Raw genomic sequence first — 22,063 nt, forward strand, 5'->3', positions numbered from 1 at the left:
TGAATCTTCTCTGAACTGCCTGTAATGCAGCTATACCCTTCGTTAAGTAAGGAGACCAAAACTATTCTAGGTGAGGGCTCACCAGTACCCTGTACGGTTAGAGCAAGGCTTCCCTACTTTTATACGTAGAAACAAACGTAGAAAATAGAAGGAACAGTAGGCCATTTGGCCCTTCGAGCCTACTCTGTTATTCATTGTGATTATGATTATTCATTCACTAAGTGAAGAAATTTCACCTCTTCTCAGTCCTAAAAGGTTTACTCCTTATTCTCAAACTATGACCCTTAGTTCAGGACTCCCCCACCATCAGGAACATTCTTTCTGAATCTACCCTGTCTAATCCGGTTAGAATTTTATAACCTTCTATGAAATCACCTTTTACTCTCCTAAACTCCAATGAATATAATCCTGATTTAGTCTCCCCTCGAATGACTGTCCTACCATCCCAACCATCGCTGTATTCCCTCTATAGCAAGAATACTCTTCCTCACATAAGGACATCAAAACTGAATGCAATACTCCAGGTATGGTCTCACCATCACCCCACACAAGTGCATTAAAACATCCTTATTCCTATACGCAAAATCCTCTCGCTATGATGCTCCATCAATCTTGCATTAAAGGCCAACATTTAATTTGACCTTTCTGATTATCTGCAGTGTCCAAATGTTAATTTTTTTGTGATTCATGCAAGAGAATGCTCAGATCCCTCAGTACTGTAATATTCTGTAGTCTTTCCCATTTAAATAATATTCTGCCTTTCTATTCTCACCAAAGTATATAACTCACATTTTTCCACACTGTACTCCATCTGCCAAATTGTTCCTGACTCACTTAGCATGTCTCTGTCCCTTTGCAAACTCTTTGTATTCCCTTCACATCTTGCTTTTCAACCTATATATTGTTAACAAGTAGGGGATGGGGAAATGGCTAAGGTCTTGAATAACTTTTTTGTTTCTGTCTTCATGGAGGAGGACGTGAAAAATTTGCCGGGTGTTAGCGATGGAAAGGTGGTAGGACTGGAGGGTCTTAATGACATTACTGTTACTAGAGAGGTGGTGCTCGACAGACTGGAGGGGCTGATTGTGGACAAGTCCCCAGGACCGGATGGAATGCATCCGAGGGTTCTGAAAGAAATGGCGGAGGTTATAGTGGATGCCTTGGTGGTTATTTTCCAGACGTCGCTGGATTCCGGGGAAGTGCCGGAAGATTGGAAAACGGCTAATGTTACGCCGTTGTTTAAGAAGGGTGCCAGGCAAAAGGCGGGGAATTATAGGCCGGTTAGTTTAACGTCTGTGGTAGGTAAAATGTTAGAATCCGTCATTAAGGAGGAAATTGCGAGGCATCTTGAAGGGAATTGCTTGATAGGGCAGACGCAACACGGTTTCATTAAAGGGAAGTCGTGTCTGACAAATTTACTGGAGTTCTATGAGGATGTGTCTAGGGCAGTGGATAGAGGAGAGCCGGTGGATGTGGTCTTTCTGGATTTTCAGAAGGCGTTTGACAAGGTACCTCACAAGAGGTTATTGCAGAAGGTCAGGGGACATGGAGTTGGGGGTAGGGTGTTAGCGTGGATAGAGGATTGGTTGTCAAATAGGAGGCAGAGAGTGGGGGTCAATGGGTGCTATTCGGATTGGCGGTTGGTGACTAGTGGGGTGCCCCAGGGGTCGGTGCTGGGGCCTCAGCTATTTACCATTTATATAGATGATCAGGAGGAGGAAACCGAGTGCAGGGTGTCGAAATTTGCTGATGACACCAAGATTGGGGGAAAGGCAAATTGTGCGGAGGGTGTGGAGAGTCTGCAGAAGGATCTAGATTGGCTGGGCGAATGGGCCAGGAAATGGCAAATGGAATTTAATGTTGGCAAGTGCGAGGTGGTCCACTTTGGTAGGAAGAATAGGAAGAATGGTAGGAAGGACTATTACTTACGTGGCGAAAAACTGCAGCAGGCGACGGTGCAGAGGGACCTCGGGGTCCTTGTGCATGAGTCGCAAAAACCCAGCTTGCAGGTGCAGCAGGTGGTCAGGAAGGCGAATGGGATGCTGGCCTTCATAGCGAGGGGGATTGAATATAAAAGTAGGGAGGTCTTGCTGCAGCTGTATAGGGCATTGGTGAGGCCGCAGCTGGAGTACTGTGTGCAGTTTTGGGCGCCGCACCTGCGCATGGATATTTTGGCCCTGGAGGGAGTGCAGAGGAGGTTTACTAGGCTGATACCGGAGTTGAGGGGATTGAGCTATGAGGAGAGGCTGAATAAACTAGGCTTGTACTCGTTAGAGTTTAGAAGAATGAGGGGAGATCTCATTGAGACGTATAAGATAATGAATGGGATGGATAGGATAGAGGTGGAGAGACTCTTCCCGCTCAAAAAAGACAGTAGGACTAGGGGGCACAGCCTCAAGATAAAGGGGAGGCGGTTTAGAACGGAGTTGAGGAGGAACTTCTTCACTCAAAGGGTGGTGAATCTCTGGAATTCTCTGCCCGTTGAAGTGGTGGAGGCTGCCTCGCTAAATATTTTTAAGTAGCGGGTTGATGGGTTCTTGATAAGAGAGGGGATTAAGGGTTATGGGGAGAGGGCGGGAAAGTGGAACTGAGCCACGACAGATCAGCCATGATCTTATTGAATGGCGGGGCAGGCTCGAAGGGCTAGATGGCCTACTCCTGCTCCTATTTCTTATGTTCTTCATCCTAGTCATTAATAGATATTGTAAATAGCTGAGACTCCAGCATTGATCCATATGGCACTCCATCAATTACAATTTGTCAACTTGAAAATGACTCATTTATCCTGCTTGTTAATCAATACTCTGTATTGCTAATATATCACCCCCAACACCATGAACTCTTGTCTTGAGTAGTAAATTCTTATGTGGCACCTTTTGGAAATCCAAATACACTGCGTATATTTGTTCTCCTTTATCTGTCCTGCTTACCTCCTCAAAGAACACTAATAAATTATCCAAACATGATTTCCCTTTCCCTGCCTGATTGAATAACAATTTTCTAAATATCCTGCCATTATTTTCTAATAATGGATTCTAACATTTTTCAACTGCCAAATGTTAAGCTAACTGGCTTATAATTTGCTGCTTTCTGACTTTTTTTTATTCATTCGTGGGACATGGGCGCCACTGGCTGGCCAGCATTTATTGCCTATCCCTAGTTGCCCTTGAGAAGGTGGTGGTGAGGTGCATTATTGAATCACTGCAGTCCATGTGCTGTGGGTTGACCCACAATGCTGTTAGGGAGGGAATTCCAGGGTTTTGATCCAAGGGAATGGTGATGTATTTCCATGTCAGGACGGGGAGTGCCTTGGAGGGGAAGTTGCAGGTGATGGTGTTCCCATGTATTTGCTGCCCTTGTCCTTCTAGGTGGAAGTGGTTGTGAGTTTGGAATGTGTTGTTCAAAGGATCTTTGGTGACTTGCTACAGTGCATCTTGTAGATAGTACATACTGCTATTACTGAGCTTTGGTGGTGGAGGGAGTGGATGTTTGTAGATGTGGTGCCAATCAAGTGGGCTGCTTTGCCCTAGATGGTGTCAAGCTTCTTGAGTGTTGTTAGAGCTACACCCATCCAGCAAATGGGGACTATTCCATCACTCCTTTCTTGAACATTGGTGTTACAGCTGCAATTTTCCAATCCATTGGGAACGTTCCAGAATAAATGGGATTTTGGAAAATTACAACCAGTGCATTTGTATCTCTACAGCCACTTTCCTAAGACTCTAAGATGCAGGATCAGATCCAGGGGACTTGTCAACCTTTCTTTCCAAAAGTTTACCCAGTACTTTTCCTCTGGTAATCACAGTTGATTTAAGTTTGTTCCCCCCTTTTGCTTCTTGATTTATTGCGATGCTTTTTGTGTCTTCTACTATGATGACAAATACAAAATACTTGCTGATGGCCTCTGCTGTTTCCATATTTCCTATTATTAATTCCCCAGTCTTATCGTGTAAAGGACCAATTCTTAATTTAACCACTCTTTTCATGTTTATAAAGCTTGGAGAAGTGTTAACTGTCTGTTTCTATATTTCTTGCTAATTTTTTCTACTTCTCTAATTTCTCCCTTTCTTTAGTCATTTTTATTGCTTTCTAAAATTTCCCAATCTTCTCTCCTGCCACTAATCTTAGCAGCACTGGCAGTTTTTTTTTTAATTTGATACCATCCTTAACTTCCTTGGTTAGTTATGAATGAAGATTCTTCCTGTAGAGCAAGGGTTCCCAAACTGGGTTCTATGGGTTTCCTGCAGGGGTTCTGTAGTTGGTCCAACCGGATTGGTTTGGGGAGAGCCCGAGAAGAGCCAAGGCTGGGTTGGGGAGGGCTGCTGGGAGCAACTGAGGTTGAGGCTTTCAGTATTCTTGGGACGTCAGAAGGGATCTGCAGCTTGAAGGCTTGGGAAACCCTGTCATAGAGTTTTTCTTAATAGAATATATCTTTGCTGCAAGCTATGAAATATCTCCTTAAATGCCTGCTACTTCTATGTCATGTATTTTACCAGCCCACTAGCCAACTCAGTCTTCATACCCTTGTGATTGTCTTTATTTAAATTTAAGACACCAGTCATAAACTCATTTTTCTCAGCCTCAAACTGAATATGGAATTCCATCATGTTGTTGCCTAGAGGACCTCTTATTATGAATTGCTAATTAATTATGTCTCATTGCATATTACCTGGTCTAATATATGTAGTATGTACCTTGTGTAGTCTGGAACCAAATTAGTTACCCTTTAAAGTCTCCCATTGTTCATTTACTGTTACTCCTGTCAATCTTTGATTATGGTCTATCTGGGCCTCGTCAGTAATATGAAAGCTAAATATTGCAATTGTTGGAAACCTGAAATCAGAACAGAAAATAATGGAAGTACTCAGCATGTCAATCAGTAACTGTGGAGGAGAAAAAGAGTTAGGTTTTCATGTTGACCTTTTGTCAGAACTGGGCCTGATCACTTTTCACTCACTGAAGTTAGCCTTCCTTTAGCTCAATACAGTATTTGTATTTGGTGGATTAGTCTCTCCTTAGTTAGCAATCAAATCAATTTGCTTCACAGTGAGTTCTTTTTTTAAATTCATTTTATGGGATGTGAGCGTTGCTGGCTAGACCAGCATTAATTGCCTATCCTGAGTTGCGTTTTAGAAGGTGATAGTGAGCTGTTTTCTTGAACCATTGCAGTTCCTATGTACCCCTTGTTCCCTGTCCTTTTGACTTGTATATTCCAACATTAATGTCAAGTTTTATCAAAAGCCCAGACATAATATTTGGATGTGAACTATTTGTGAAAGTTTATTCAACCTGTTGAGCATGCACTTGAGCATCTGTGATTAATTTTGTGGTTTGTTGATTTGTGCTCATGGAAGACTGTTGTGTCTTAACTAGTCTTAGGTTTGTTTTTCTCTGTTAGATAAGATTTCTGGCGCTGGAGACAGTACAAGTTACTTACCTTCATTACGAATTCACTGTGGCTTAACTTACGCTATGCTGCCCAGTGATCGATATGAATACTGCATTGATTTCAGAAAAATGACAGCGTTGATCAGGATAACCAAGCTATGAGAAATAAAATAAGGGAAGTTTCAACAGGGAGGGCTGTGTTGAAGTAGGAGGGAACATGAGACCAGGTGGGGGGGCTGGGGTTGGATGACATCCTATCTCGCTGGGAGAAAGAACTTGCGAGTACATCATCAATTCCAGCAATGCCACTGTTACCGTATTTGCTCTCTTCCTTGTGGCCATGAACTGGAGCCCAGTACGCTTGTTCAAAAGGGAGAAAGACATTGGCACAATAATTACTGTCCCCACATACAATTAGCCCATTTTCCCCCACACCCTGACAACAACATGCAAATGACAGAAATTTGCAGCAAATATTTGGAGTGATTTGTGCCCAAAACCTGAAATTGAAATTATGAAATTAGCGTGTCAAATTTACACAGGCAAAAACTATTATGCAAAGGATTTTATAACCAGAAAAATTCATTCAAAAAGTATGACTAAAATATGATGACAGAAATTATGTGCCGACATAATATTTAAATGTACATATATTGTTATAATATATAAAACATCTTAAACATTCACTCCAATCATGGTACACCTTGTCTGCCGTGTGCACGTCTCCAGGATGCATTGCACCATAGCTTCTTTAACAAACCTCCACAACCAATGACTTCATTGCAGTGTTAACATAAACCTACTTGTGACACTAATAAATAAACTTAAAACTTAAACAACCTAATATAGGGGATGTAGAAGTAGAGTTAAGAGAGAAATCAGGAGAGCAAAAAGGGGACACAAGATTGTTTTGGCAGATAAGGCAAAGGAAAATCCAAAAAGCTCCTACAAATTCATAAAGAGCAAAAGAGTAACAAGGGAAGAGAGTAGGGCCTCTTAAGGATCAACAAGGTCATCTATGTGCAGATCTACAAGAGATGAATGAGATCCTAAATGAATATTTCTCATCCGTATTTGCTGTTGAGAAAAGCATGGATGTTAGGGAACTTGGGGAAATAAATAGTGATGTCTTGAGGAGTGTACATATTACAGAGACAGAGATGCTGAAAGTCTTAAAGTGCATCAGAGTAGATAAATCCTGGGACCTGATGAAGTGTATCCCAGGACGTTGTGGGGGGCTAGGGAGGAAATTGCGAGTCTCCTAGCAGAGATATTTGAATAATCGATTGTCACAGGTGAGGTGCCTGAAGTTTGGAGGGTGGCAAATGTTGTACCTTTGTTTAAGAAGGGCTGCTGGGAAAAGCCTGGGAACTACAGACCAGTGAGCCTCACATCTGTAGTGGGTAAGTTGTTGGAAGGTATTTTAAGAAAGAGAATCTACAGGCATTTAGAGACGTAAGGACTGATTAGGGACAGTCAGCTTGGCTTTATGAGTGGAAAAGCATGGTTCATAAATTTGATTGCGTTTTTTGAAGGGGTAGCTAAGAAGGTAGAAGAGGGCAGTGCAGTTGATGTTGTCTACATGGACTTTAGCAAGGCCTTTGACAAGGTACCACAGGTAGGTTGTTGCATAAGGTTAAATCTCTCAGAATCCAGGGTGAGATAGCTAAATGAATACAAAATTGGCTTGATGACAGAAGCCAGAGAGTGATTGCAGATGGTTGTTTTTCAAACGGGAGGCCTGTGATCAGCATTGTGCCTCAGATCAGTGCTGGGTCCACTATTCTTTGTCATTTATATTAATGATTTGAATGAGAATATAGGAGGCATGGTTAGTAAGTTTGCAGATGACACCAAGATTGGTGACATAGTGGACAGTGAAGAAGGTTATTTTGGATTGCAATGGGATCTGGATCAGTTGGGCCAGTGGGCTAATGAATGGCAGATGGAATTTAATTTAGATAAACGTGAGGTGATGCATTTTGGTTGATTGAATCAGGGCTGGACTTCCTCAGTTAATGGTAGGGCATTGGGGAGAATTACAGAACAAAGAGATCTAGGGGTACATGTTCATAGCTGCTTGAAAGTGGAGTCACAGGTGGACAGAGTGGTGAAGAAGGCATTCAGCATCCTTGGTTTCATTGGTCAGAACATTGAATACAGGAGCTGGGATGTCTTGCTGAAGTTGTACAAGACGTTAGTAAGACCACACTTGGAATACTGTGTTCAGTTCTGGTCACCCTATTATAGAAAGAATATTTTTAAACTAGAAAGTGTAGAAAAAAATTATTAGGATGCTACCGGGACTTGATGGTTGAGTTATAAGGAGAGCAGGATAGCCTGAGACGTTTTTCTCTGGAGCATAGGAGGCTGAGGGGTGATCTTACAGAGGTGTATAAAACAATGAGAGGCATAGGCAGGAGAGTCTAAAACTAGAGGGCATAGGTTTAAGGTGAGAGGGGGGAGATCCAAAGTGTCCAGAAGGGCAATTTCTTCACATGGAGGGTGGTGAGTGTCAGGAAAAAGCTGCCAGAGGTAGTAGTACAATCTTGTCTTTTTAAAGCATTTAGAGGTTATATGGGTAAGATTGGTATAGAGGGATATGGGCCAAATGTGGGCATTTGGGACTAGCTTTGAGGTTTAAAAAAAGACTGGCACAGACAAGTTGAGCTGAAAGGCCTGTTTCCATGCTGTAACTTCTATGACTCTAACCTCTACAACAAGGAGCTGGAGCATGGGAGCATCACCACCTACAAGTTGATATGACACAACACTATGACTTGGGCATACAGTAATTCCTCCGTTGACATCACAGTTACCTTCCTGAAAAATGTCTTTAAGCAAAACAATGTTAAGTGAATCAGGCTTTCTTTTAAGAACTAATGTATAAACTGGATTTGGGTTCTGTTAAGCATTTCTTGTCTGGGGGAAAAATATAAGCTGAAGTACTGTGCATGTACATTCATAAATGTAAGAACTCTCAAAGTTAAAATAAATTTCTAAAAATAAATGAATTTAAATAATTCACAAAGTGTCACCATTGAACTACAATGTTAGTGAGAATGGAATAATTAATCATGGGCTGGTGAACAGAATACAGGTGCAGGATGCAAGAATAAAATTGGGTGAAAAAAAGGATGTTGGGAGAGAAATTGCAAAGAGTGAGTATTCCAGACACACAGAAGGCAGCTGAGAGAGGGATGGAAGGAGAGAATGTGTGAAGCAGCAGCATGAAGATGAATTTCTGAAGTGTCCAGAACAATTGGAGAGAAGTAATGAGCTGAGATTGTTATTAGGTTGTTGTCAGTTTGGATTAGTTTTATTGTTGGACTTGCTGTGTGTGTATTTATCCTCGTCAGGTCCTCATTCTGTTTTGCGCAAAGTTCTATTTCCATATTTATTCACTGAACAAAATACATAATATTCACTGATAATTTATTTAAATATTATGCTTTAAAATCTCTGTGACTGCTGAATTAAGAGTGAGGCTGATTTCATTTATACATTTAAATTCTCCTAGTTATGCCTGCTGACAAACGAAAAGGAATATATGTTCCCAATTGTATCAGTAATGACATTGTAATGAAATGGCGTTGACCAAATGAGTGCTAAACGAGAAATTTCAACATATCACCGTGCCTTCAACACTGGATCAAAATCCTGGAATTCCCAAAATTCCTTGAATACCTTCACTGCCTGGACTGTGGCAGTTCATAGGCCGGTCACTATCACCTTCTCGAACAATTGGGGATGAATAATAAATGTTAACTTGCTAGTGACACCCACATCCTGTGAATGATTAATAAAAAAGCAAACGCTGGGAAGATCAAAGTCAACGTTTTTTGACCCCCACGTCCAAATATGGGTGGCACGGTAGCACAGTGGTTAGCACTGCTGCCTCACAGCTCCAGGGACCTGGATTCAATTCCCAGTTTAGGTCACTGTCCATGTGGAGTTTGCACATTTTCCCTATGTCTGTGTGGGTTTACTGTGATGCTCCTGTTTCTTCACACAGTTCACATTTGCCACACAGCCCAAAGGTGTGTGAGTTAGGTTGATTGGCCGTGCTAAATTTCCCCTTTGTGTCCCAGGATGTGTAGGTTAGAGGGATTAGCAGGGTAAATGTGTGAGGTTACAGGGATGGGGCCTGGCTGGGATTGTTGTCAGTGCAGACTTGATGGGCCAAATGGCCTTTTGCACAAAGGGATTTTATGATTCTGTGAAACTTTCATCAGGAATGACATCGCTCTCTTATCGCACTTTCGTGGGTGGAAGAAGACTCTTTGAAATCTCAATTCAATTTGACCTCGAGCATAGGAGAATAGAATTGTTTAATGAGAAAATAATATGGTTCATCTCATTCTCAGTATCCATAGTTGTTGACTAATCGCAGTAATTAATCTCTTATCAGTTTGTTTACAACAAACCTAGACATATGGAAAATGGCAGGGTTGAGAACTTTGAGAACTGCACATCCAAGGTTCTCCTCCTCCCATGCATTCTACACCCACCCTTGTCATGTCTTGAGTTACTCAAATATGACATACCGAATTGTTACTTTCTGAAAAAAAGTCTTATCTGATTTGCATTTGGATAAATCAATATCTATTCCACTTTCTCCCTACAGAACCTGCTCCATAGATTGACCGATCATAAATTTGTTTTGATCAAATAATTTTAGAACATAGAACATTACAGCGCAGTATAGGCCCTTTGGCCCTCGATATTGCGCCAACCAGTGGAACCAATAACCTCTAACCTAACCTATTCCAATGTTATCCATATGCCTATCCAATGACCATTTGAATGCCCTTAAAGTTGGCGAGTCCACAACTGCTGCAGGCAGGGCACTCCACACCCTTACTACCCTCTGAGTAAAGAACCTACCTTTGATATCCGTCCTATAATTACCACCCCTTAATTTAAAGCTATGTCCCCTCGTGTAGCCATCACCATCCAAGGAAAAAGGCTCTCACTGTCCACCCTATCTAACCCTCTGATCATCTTGTATGCCTCAATTAGGTCACCTCGTAACCTTCTTCTCTCTGATGAAAATAACCTCAAGTCCCTCAGCCGTTCTTCATAAGACCTTCCCACCATACCAGGCAACATCCTGGTAAACCTCCTCTGCACCCTTTCCAATGCCTCCACATCTTTCTTATAATGCGGTGACCAGAACTGTACGCAATACTCCAAGTGCGGCCGCACCAGAGTTTTGTACAGTTGCAACATGACCTCATGGCTCCCTCTACCAATAAAAGCTAACACACCATACGCCTTCTTAACAACCTTATCAACCTGGGTGCCAACTTTCAGGGAGCTATGCACATGTACACCGAGATCTCTCTGCTCGTCAACACTACTAAGAGTCCTTCCATTAGCCCTATATCCTGTATTCCTGTTACTCATACCAAAGTGAATCACCTCACACTTTGCCGTATTAAACTCCATTTGTCACCTCTCGGCCCAGCTCTGCAGCTTATCTATGCCCCTCTGCAAACTGTAACATCCATCCTCACTGTCTACAACTCTTCCGACTTTGGTGTCGTCAACAAATTTGCTAACCCATCCTTCTACACCCTCATCTAGGTCATTTATAAAAATGACAAACAGCAGTGGCCCCAAAACAGATCTTTGAGGTACACCGCTTGTAACTGAACTCCAGGTTGAATATTTCCCATCAACCACCACTCTCTGTCTTCTATCAGCTAGCCAATTCCTGATCCAAACTGCTAAATCACCCTCAATCCCATGCATCTGCATTTTCTGCAGTAGCCTACCATGGGGAACCTTATCAAATGCTTTACTAAAATTCATATACACCACGTCAACTGCCTTACCCTTATCCACCTCTTTGGTCACCTTTTCAAAAAACTCAACTCACTAAGGATAGTGAGGCACGACCTACCCTTCACAAAACCATGTTGACTATCCCTAACAATTTATTTCTCTAATTTTATTATTTAAGATGATCTTTTATTTAAGATAAATCTTTTCCCTCTTAAACAGTGTGACAATAGAAGATATTTATTCAAGATCCATGACCAAGTTAGCCAAAACAACAAGTAATTACAGTCAGCTGGGGTAAGTTTCTTTGATGAATATTCCAAATGTGATGTGACTGTAGAGAATTTTTTTAAAGGACTTGAAATCATTTTAAGTCTGCTCATACTATAGTGTTTATCTATTTACATTATGTATTCCTTCAGAACATTTGCACCAGTATGGGATGTTTTAAAATTGTCCACTGAGAAATTAGCCAGTAGCCATTTAGATCTAGTACGAAAACTTCAAGAATTAATTAAAGAAGTACAAAAGTATGGAGATGAACAGACCAAGGCACATAAGAAGGTAAGAAAACATATGGCACCTTTTACCCAGTATAATTGAATCAGAACAAATTTAATTGCAACAAACCAAATATTTCAATACTAAGAAACTGATCAGATAAATCACTTGTTTGTCTTTTATCTAATAGATATTATTATTCATATAATGCTTTGTTGTGTAATTGAAATGTACCAATGCGTCACGAATTGAATAACTTATGAAGTTGGTGTTTGCTATGTAAGCATAGCAGCAGCCAGTTTGCACAGTAGTAATAATATCCCACATAGCAGTGAAATGAAGGTCTAGTTTAGTTTTTTAATTGCATGTGTTAACTGAAAATTAATGGATAGAACAGCTCAATGTTTCTTCATTTTCTTTGAGAAGTGCCATGAGACAGTTAACACTTAATAGCTAGGCAGACAGGAGCCTGATTCAGAAACTGACTAATTACAAACCAGGAAGTTCAACATCTGAAGATGAAATTATATGCAATGAAATAAAGAGAAAGTAGAAATAGTCAACATTGATTACAAAATACACGATAATGCTGAGTAAACATTTTGAAATTCTTTGAGGAAATCGCCAATGGAACTGCAGTAAGCATGAATACAAGAAAATCCTTGACAAGGTACCATACATGAGATCACAGAGAAGATTGAAGAGTATGGAATTGTGAAAAGATAGCAAATTCTATTTTAAAAATTGGTCATAAAGGACAGAGTAAGAGTTAGGACACATTCAATGGCTTAAGTTGCAGCATTTCATGCTGGAGCCATTTCTGTTCACTGTTGTGATGACCCAATAGCTTTTGAGGAAAAAAACTATATTTCATGTTGGGGTGATGGTTCCCTTAAGAGCTAGGTTTCTCTAGGAGTTGATACTTGGTAAAGCATATTGCTTTCTGGCCTCAAACAGGGTTTCAGTTTTTTTTTGTTTCAGGAGAAGCTTGCTGCAGGAAACATCTCCTCTAGGCAGTGTTCAGGTGAAATTCCATGTGCTGGCTAAAAGAGTGTAAAGTTAACTGAAGGCCTCCTGACAGTGAGTTGGACTGGGGTAAACACAGTAAGAAGTCTCACAACACCAGGTTAACGTCCAACAGGCCAAGATAGCCATCTAGCATCACTTCAACATTATTTACAGAGAGTTTTTAAAATCTGGAATGCATTGCCCTGAAAAGTTGTTGGAGGTAGATTCAGTATGAACATGCAAAAGAGAATTGGATAAATATTTGAAAGAAAGTAATGCACAGGGAAAGGGCATGGGAGGAGAATTAATTGGATAGCCCTACGGTAAGGTAACAGTCAGTGATGTTCTCCTGTGCTATGTCATTCCATGATTCTAAGAACTATGGTCATCTAGTGGTTATTGCATTGTCTCTGTAATTGAAACACCTCAAAAACAAAATCTGTAAAATAAACTAAATAGTAATTCAAATAATCCTCCACATAGCGTTTTATCAAGTTACACTGGCTTTCTGTGATTTGCATTAAACTAATTTATTTGGAACTACAGTCACCCATAGCCATAAGTTATTTTCAGACAGAAACTCAGTAATTTTTTTGGAACGTGCTGGCATTTGATAAGATTAAGATTGTTGGATGTTCCAATTTGTAAGAAAAGTAAGCTTTTCTGAAAGGTGGAGGATACACTACCATACAGCCTACCATTACATGCTGTAAATTGCACATTGTTTGACATTGAGGATGATGGCATTCAGCTAGCAGAATGGGCCAGCAATTGGCTGGTCGAAATTGATACAAATAGAAGTATGAGGTGAAGCATTTTGGCAGACGATGTAGAGATAGTCAGTATTGACTCAATTGCACAGTTCTAAAGACCGTGTGGGAACAGAGGGATCTGGGTTGATGTGCATAGATCTTTGAAGGTGACAGGAGATAATGAGAGAGTAATTAGCAAAGCACAAAACTATTTATAAAGGTATGGACTGCAAAGGCATGGAAGTTATGCTGAACTTTTATAAAGCTCTGGTTAGGTCACAATTATTGCTACCATTGGGTCATCACACGTTAGGAACGATGTGAGGACCTGTAAAAGGTGCAGAGGAAATTTAGTCCCAGGTGTGAGGAAACTTGGCTAAAAGGTTAGGTTGGAGAAGCTGGGGTTGTTCTCCTTGAAGCAAAGAATATTGAGGGGATGAAAGCAGAAAGTGCTGGAAATACTTAGGAGGTGGGTAACATCTGTGGAGAGAGAAACATGCTAGCTTGGCATTTGCAGTATTTTGCTTTTATGAAGATTGAGGGAATATTTGATAATGGTGACCAAGTTTATGACAGGCTTAGACAAGATAGACAAAAGCTGTTCCCTTTAGCTGATGGTACAAGGATTGGGAATACAAATTTTGGTGAAGACATGCAGGAGGATGTGATGAAAAGCTTTTTCACACAGCAAGTGGTAATGATCAGAAATTTGCTGCCGACAAGGGTGGTAGAAGCAGAAACATTTAATAACTTCAAAAGGAAATTGCATCAACATGTGAAGAAAATTTGCAGGGCTTAGTGGAAAGAGTGAGAAAAATGATTTTTGGATTGCACGACAGAGAACCAGAATTGACTTGATGGGCCAAATGGCGAGCTCCTGTGCCGTACTGACTCTGACTTTTTTTAAAAGCAAGAAATTCATAATAAACCTTTTAAAAACTACTCCATGTCTCAACTAGATTTTTGTGTACAATTCTGGGTACAACACTCAACACTTTATGAAGGACGTTAAGAGTATACAGAGGAGGTTTGCCATTTTCATTCACGAGATGTGGATTTTGGTAGCAACACCAGCATTCACTGCCTACCCTTAATTATCCTTCAGAAGGTGCAGGGTAGCCGAGTCCTTGAACGGCTCCACTCTTCATGGTGTGAGTACACTGATAGTGCTAACAAGGAGAATGTTCAAGGATTCTGAACCAGTGACATTGAAGGAACAGCAATATAGTTCCAAGTCAGGGTGGTACGTGACCTGGAGGGGAGCCTGACAGCTCTGGTGTTTCAATGCACCTGCTGCCATTGCCCTTTTAGGTAGTAGAGGTTAAGGTGTCAAAGAAGTTTTGGCTAGCTGCTGCAGTGCATCTTGTAGATGGTGTTACAATCTCTGTAGAGGCTGACAACTTAAATTTGAACGTGCAGCTAATAGTTGAAAGGATGACATGTCAAGATTTCTTGTTCGAAGACTTCTACTGTAACTGTTTATATACATAATTGAGACATGAATATAGCAGCCTTGATCAATAAGTTCACGGATGACACAAAAATTGGTGGGGAGGTAAATCGTGACGAGGATAGTCTTATATTACAGGAGGATATAGGTTGGTCAGATGGGCTGATCAGTGGCAAATGGAATTCAATCTGGTTTGGGTGTCCATCAAGCAGGTTCTTTGTTTTGGATAGTGCTCAGTTTCTGGAGTTTCGATGGGGCAAAGTTTCAGGTAGGTGGAGAGTATTTTATCACATCCCTAATTCGTGCCTTGTTGATGGTGTAAAAGTTTTGAAGAGTTTGAAGCAAATCACATATTTTTATCAAAACATATGGAACGAAATTTTCTGATAACTACTCTATAATTGCTAACTCTGCTGAGAAGACCGGCATGCAGGCACAGTATCATAGAGTCAGCATGGAAACAGGTCCTTCAGCCCAACTTGTCCATGTTACCCTTTTTTTTAAAACCCTTAAGATAATCCCAATTGCCTGCATTTGGCCCATATCCCTTGATACCCATCGTACCCATATAACTATCTAAATGCTTTCCAAAAGATAAAATCATACCACCTCTACTACATCTGGCAGCTTGTTCCAGATACTCACCACCCTCTGTGAAAAAATTGCCCCTCTGGACACTTTTGTATCAACAAAATACAAAGTGCAATTGTAAACTTCTCTACATTTACTTACAAAATGATTTTCCTCAATTTATAATCTAACTATGTGCCTCCTCAATAGAAGGCTCACCTTAAACCTATGCTGTCAAGTTTTAGACTCCCTTACCTTTGGGAAAAGATATTGACTATCTACCTTGTCTATGCCCCTCATTTTATAGACCTCCATAAGGTCCCCCCTCAGCCTCCTACGCTCCAGAGAAAAAAATCCCAGTCTATCCTGCCTTTCCTTATAACTCAATCCATCAAGTCCCGGTAGCATCCTAGTAAATCTCTTCTGCACTCTTTCTAGTTTAATAATATCTTTTCTGTAATAGGGTGATCAGAATTGCACACAGTATTCCAAGTGTGGCCTTACCAATGTCTTGTACAACTTCAACAAGACGTCCCAATTCCTGTATTTAATGTTCTGACCGATGAAACCAAGCATGCTGAATACCCTCTTCACCATTCTGTCCACCTGTGACTCCATTTTCAAGGAGCTGTGAACATGTACCCCTAGATCTCCTTGTTCTGTAACTCTCCCCAATGCCCTACCATTAACTGAATAAGCCTTGCCCTGGTTCAATCTACCAAAATGCATCACCTCACATTTATCTATATGAAACTCGATCTGCCATTTGTCAGCCCATTGGCCCAATTGATCAAGATCCTGTAGTAATTGGAGATAACTTTCTTCACTGTCCACTATGCCACCAATCTTGGTGTCATCTGAAAAGTTACTAACCATGCCCCCTACATTCTCATCCAAATCATTAATATCAATGACAAATAACAGTGGGCCCAGCACTGATCCCTGAGGCACACTGCTAGTCATAGGCCTCCAGTTTGAAAAGCAACTCTCTACAACCACCTGACAGAAGCCAATTTTGTATCCATTTAGATATCTCACCCTGGATCCTGTGAGGTATAACTTTACACAATAACCTATCATGCAGTACCTTGTCAGAGCGCTTGCTAAAATCCATGTAGACAACATCAACTCCACTGCTCTCATCTATCTTCTTGGTTACCCCGTCAAAAAAAGCTCTATGAAATTTGCGAGACATGATTTCCCACTCACAAAGCCATGCTGACTGTCCCTAATCAGCCCTTGCATGCCTAATTCCCTGTAGATTCTATCTCTCAACATACCTTCCAACAATTTACCTATCACAGATGTGTGTAGCCTGCAGTTCCCAGGCTTTTCCCTGCAGCTGTTTTTAAACAAAGGCACAACATTTGCCACTCTCCAATCTTCAGGCACCTCACCCGTGACTATCGATGATTCAAATATCTTGGCCAGGGAACCTGCAATTTCCTCCTTAGCCTCCCAAACAGTGGTTAGCACTGCTGTCTCACAGCGCCAGGGACCCGGATTCGATTCCTGCCTTGGGTCACTGTCCGTGCGTAGCTTACACATTCTCCCTGTGTCTGCATTGATTTCCTCCGGGTGCTCTGGTTTCCTCCCACAGTCTGATTAGGGGCATAGTTAGGTGCGTTGACCTGAACAGGTGCCAGAATGTGATGACTAGGGCAATTTCATAGTATCTTCATTGCAGTGTTAATGTAAGCCCTTATTTGTGACTAATAAATAAACTTTAACTTTAGCTTTTCTTGCCTGATAATGCAGCACTTAGATTAGAAAAATGCTGCAGGCATCTCTGACTCCATCATGCTGGCGGGGTGGGGCTTGATTGAATCACTGTTTGCCAACCACACAGATCGCCTATCAGCATCTTGGGCTATAAGAGGCCTTTCCCTGATTGGCCTGTTTGATGCTAATTATTTTTAAACTTTGCGCATTCAAGCTGGCGTTTGCCATTCACATGATGGCCACAGGCTTTGTGGATTTCATGGAGACCGTTCACAGATCTCTTGGTGTCTGTGGACCTTAGCTTGGGAACTCTTGTCCTCAATCAAAGTGCTAGTACAGGCAGAACATGCCAGTGGCTTCATTCTATGTTGTACTATTTTACGATTCCATAATCTTGCAAGTGTTTCATGCGGACATTTTGAGCAAAATTGGATACATGTCATTCCTTGATGTTTCTTTTATTGATTGTTGAATAATCCTAAAGTATTTTGAAACATAAATGCATCATTAAATGATTGAAAATGCATTATGACATTTTTGAAACTGTACTTTTAATAAATCCCAATTACTTGACACCAATTAGAGAGGTTATTGAACTTAAATTTTGGAATGAGTGCCTGCTGACCATAAAATAATTCATTTTTGACAATTTATTTTCCATTATAGACGAAAGAAGAAGTGGCGGGAACCCTGGATGCTGTACAGAACATTCAGAGCATCACTCAATCACTGCAGAAATCTAAAGAAAACTACAGTGTCAAATGTGTAGAATATGAAAGATTAAAAAAAGAGGGTGCAACACAAAAAGAAGTAGAAAAGGTAAGCTCTATTTTTTAAAAAAAAAATCAATTTCTCAAATTTCTTAAGTTGAGAAGGAATTCCTGATTAAAAGGGCTAAGAGAAACTGGTAGGAATGAGCAATTGTGGAGAACCCAGAAGCATGAGTGCCCAGAATATCAGGAAAATAACAGCAAGTGTTTAATATGCTGCAGTTATTCATGCGTAAATACATTCAGCAGTTTGTGATGATGAAGAACTGCCCTACGAGTTGCAAGTAGCCAGAAATTATTCAACGATTTCAGCTGCTCTGCTGTTAATCTTGCAGTAATGGGGCCACCAAGAAAAAACAGTGGGGGCTTCTAAGAAAGGTACTGCAATAATCCTGAATGATTTTTATTTACATTTAGATTGACTGAATCAGATTGGCAAAGCTAACCTGGAAAAATGAGTTCATAGAGTTTTTTTGGGACAATTTCTTCAAGCAGCATGTTCTAGAGCCAACCAGGGAGTGGGCAATTCCAGACCTGATAATATGCAATACGATAGGATTAGTTAATGACCTCATTGTAAAGGAGCCTCTCGATAGCAACAATCACAAAATGATTGAATTTCGCATTCAATTTGAGAGCGAAAAATGTGAGTTTAGACTGTGTTTTAAAGATAAATAGAGACAATTACAAGGGTATGAAGAAAGCTGAACTTGAAAATTAGATTACAGAGTAAGATGCTAAAGATACAGTGGCAGATATTTAAGGAGAAATTTCAGAATATTCAGAAAAGATACATTCTCGTGAGAAAGAAAGACTCAGAGAAAAATACAGCCCCTGGTGTAGTGGGGTTGTTACTGGACTAGTAATTGTGAAAGGAATAATTGACAATCTAGTTGTGCAAGACACCTTGGGGATGTTCGACCATAATGTGATAGAATTTTTCTTTAAGATGGAGAGTGACGTCATTGATTCTGAGACAAAGATTCTGGAGCTTAGTAAAGAAAACTATGATGGTATGAGGCAAGAGTCAGTTATGATAGATTGGAAAATGTTACTTAAAGGAAAGATAGTGGATAGACAATAAAAACCATTCAAGGAGTGCATGGGTAATTTGCAACGATTCTTTATTCCTGTCTGGCACAAAAATAAAACTGGAAAGGTGGCCAAACCATGACTGATAAGGGAAATTAGAGATAGCATTAGATCCAAGGGAGAGGCATACAAATTGGCCAAGAAAAGCAACAGACCTCAGAATTGGGAGCAGTTTGGAATTCAGTGAAGGAGGACCAAGAGACTGATTAAAAAGGAGAAAATAAGAGTACAAGAGTAAGCTTGTGAGAACATTAAAACTTACTGTAAACGTGTCTATAGGTATGTGAGGAGAAGACGATTAGTGAAGACAAATGTAGGTCCCTTACAGTCAGAAACAAGGCAATTTATAATTGGGAACACAGAAATGGCTCACCAATTGAAATGCATACTTCAGGTTTGTCTTCACAAAGGAGAGCACAAGTAAGATACCAGAAATATTGAAGAACTTAGGTTTAGTGAGAGGTAGGAACCGAAGGACTTCAATATTAGTAAAGAAATGGTGCTGGGGAAACCGATGGAATTGAAGACCGATAAATCCTCAGAGCCTGATAATCTACACCCCAGAGTTCTTGAGGAAGTGGTCTGAGAAATAGTGGATACATTATGCATTGGTGGTCATCCTTCAAGATTTTATAGACCCTGGAACTGTTCCTACAGATTGGACAGTAGCTGATGTAATCCCACTATTTAAAAAAGGAGGTAGAGAGAAAAATGGGATTATAGACCAGCAACCCTGACAGAGGTAGTGAGGAAAATTCTAGAATCAAAGATTTTATAGCAAAACACTTGGAAAACCGTGGAGGGATCGGACAGAGTCAACATGGATTTGTGAAAAGGAAATCATGCTTGACAATTCTACCGCAATTCTTCGAGGATATAACTAGTAGAGTTGATTGGGAGCCAGTGGATGTGGTTTATTTGGACTTTCAGAAGACTTACCACCAAATCCCACATAAGAGATTAATGTGTAAAATTAAAACACATTTTAATTGGGGGTGGTCTATTGAGATAGATAGCAACCTGGTTGGCAGAGAGGAAACAAAGAGTAGGAATAAATGGGCTTTTTACCAAATGGCAGGCAGTGACTAGTGGAAATTGTGGGATCGGTGCTTGGATGATCAGCCATGAATGGCAGAGCAGGCTTGAGCCAAATGGCTTTCTTGTGCTCCTATTCTCTATGTTTCTATGACTTTGCTCCCCAGAGAGCTGTGAAGGCAGGAACATTATTTTTAAGGCCAAGTTAGATACATTCTTGATTGACAAGGGCTTCAAAGGTTAGAGATAATCAGAAAAGTAGGCCACAATCAGATTAGCATGATTTTATCAAATGACAGTTTAGATTTAAGGGGCCAGTTGACTTATTCTTGCTCCTAATTCATATGTTTATATGTCCCTCCCTGTGAGTTTCAAGGAATTGCTGCACTTGCACAGTAAATCCAAATTGCAATCACTGCAGAATGTTAGGGCTTGTAAATTGTTGCATGACGAATTTTTTAATGATGAGATACATGTTCCTGCAATGGCATGCAATTTTTCTACCTAGATAAAGAACAGTCACAGCTGTACAATTTCATTCTTGCAGGAAGTAAATTGTTCTTAGAAATTTTTAAAATTGCCTTTCTTTTCTTTCATGTTCACACTAAATTCTGCCATGCCTATGTGCCCATATAATAAATATATATTCTACTTTTATTTAGTTAGTCATAGAAGCTGGTAAGATTGGCAATTATTGCTCATTCCTAATTGTGCTTAAGATGGTGAGCGACCTTATTGAATTGATCAAGTTCATATATTTTATACTCTTTGAAGAGAAACCATGGAGTGAGATGAGAGCTAAGCCTGGTGAGAAGAGGAGATCTGGGCTGGGTGAAGAGGTTCTTAAAAGATACAGTTATATGGCTGGAAAGGAGGAGGAGGCACAATTTACAGAATCATACCTTCAGCCCATTGAGTCTGCATCGACATATGAGAAACACTTGAGCCATTTACCTAGTCCCACTTATCAGCATTTAGCCAATAGCCTTGAATGTTATGATGTGCCAAGTGCTCATCCAGGTACTTTTAAAAAAGAATGTGAGGCAACCCACCTCCACCACTATCCCAGCCTATGCATTCTAGACCATCACCATTCTCTGCGTAAAATGGTTTTTCCCCTCATCCTCCCTAAACCTCTTGCCCCTCACCTTGAATTTGTGTCCTCTCGTGACTGACCCTTCAGCTAAGAAGAACAGTTGCTCCCTTTCCACCCTACCCATGCCCCTCAGTCTTCTCTGGCCCAACTAAAACAGCCCAAGACTATCCAACCTCTCTTCATAGCTTAAATTCCAGGCAACATCCTGGTGAATCTCCTATGCACTCCCTTCAGTGCAATCACATCCTTCCTATAATGTGGTGAGCAAAACTGTCCACAGTACTCCAGGTACTTTGGCCTCTGATGAGGTAAAGTTCCAGACAATTCCAACACGTGGCTTCCCTGCTTTTGTGATCAGTGCCTCAATTGATAAAGGCAAATGTCCTAAATGCCCTTTTCACCATCCCACTAACATGCCCTTCCCCCTTCAGAGATCTAGGGACAAATACACCAAAGGTCCCTTTGTTCCTCAGAAATTCCTAGTGACATGTCATTCATTGAATACTTCCTTTCAAATTACTCCTCCCAAAGTGTATTCCCACAGACTTTTAGGGTTAAATTCCATCAGCCACTTACTTGCCCACATAACTATCCCATTTATATCTTCCTGTAGCCCTAGACACGCAACCTCACTGTTAACCACCCGCCCAGTCTTTGTGTTATCCACAGACTTACTAATCTTACCCCCCACAAAGTCATCTATGTCTGTTATATAAATGACAAATGATAGGAGATCCATAACTGGTATCCTGTGGTACATCACTGGACACTGGTTTCCAGTCACTGAAGCAGCCTTCTATCATCACCCTCTATCTCCTACAACTAAGCTAATTTTGAATCCACAAGAAAATGTGCATATTTAAAGTTTGTGTTTACGATTAATACCTTTACA

The 22,063-nt window shown here is 40.7% G+C and overlaps 1 protein-coding gene across 6 annotated transcripts in view; it reads left to right on the forward strand.

Moving 5' to 3' along the window:
* The window catches only part of fcho2 (FCH and mu domain containing endocytic adaptor 2), a 195,385-nt gene that overhangs the window by 56,959 nt on the left and 116,363 nt on the right, over positions 1 to 22,063 (forward strand). For all 6 annotated transcript variants that reach the window (XM_080189245.1, XM_080189246.1, XM_080189247.1 and 3 more), the window contains exons 3-5: positions 11,398 to 11,472; positions 11,598 to 11,739; positions 17,845 to 17,997. In XM_080189245.1, coding sequence (XP_080045371.1) covers positions 11,398 to 11,472; positions 11,598 to 11,739; positions 17,845 to 17,997 — 370 coding nt within the window. The remainder of the gene's footprint in view (positions 1 to 11,397; positions 11,473 to 11,597; positions 11,740 to 17,844; positions 17,998 to 22,063) is intronic.

This window comes from Carcharhinus amblyrhynchos, chromosome 5 (genome assembly GCF_965287045.1).
Source record: "Carcharhinus amblyrhynchos chromosome 5, sCarAmb.v2.hapA, whole genome shotgun sequence".
In the NCBI taxonomy this organism is placed as follows: Eukaryota; Metazoa; Chordata; class Chondrichthyes; order Carcharhiniformes; family Carcharhinidae; genus Carcharhinus; species Carcharhinus amblyrhynchos.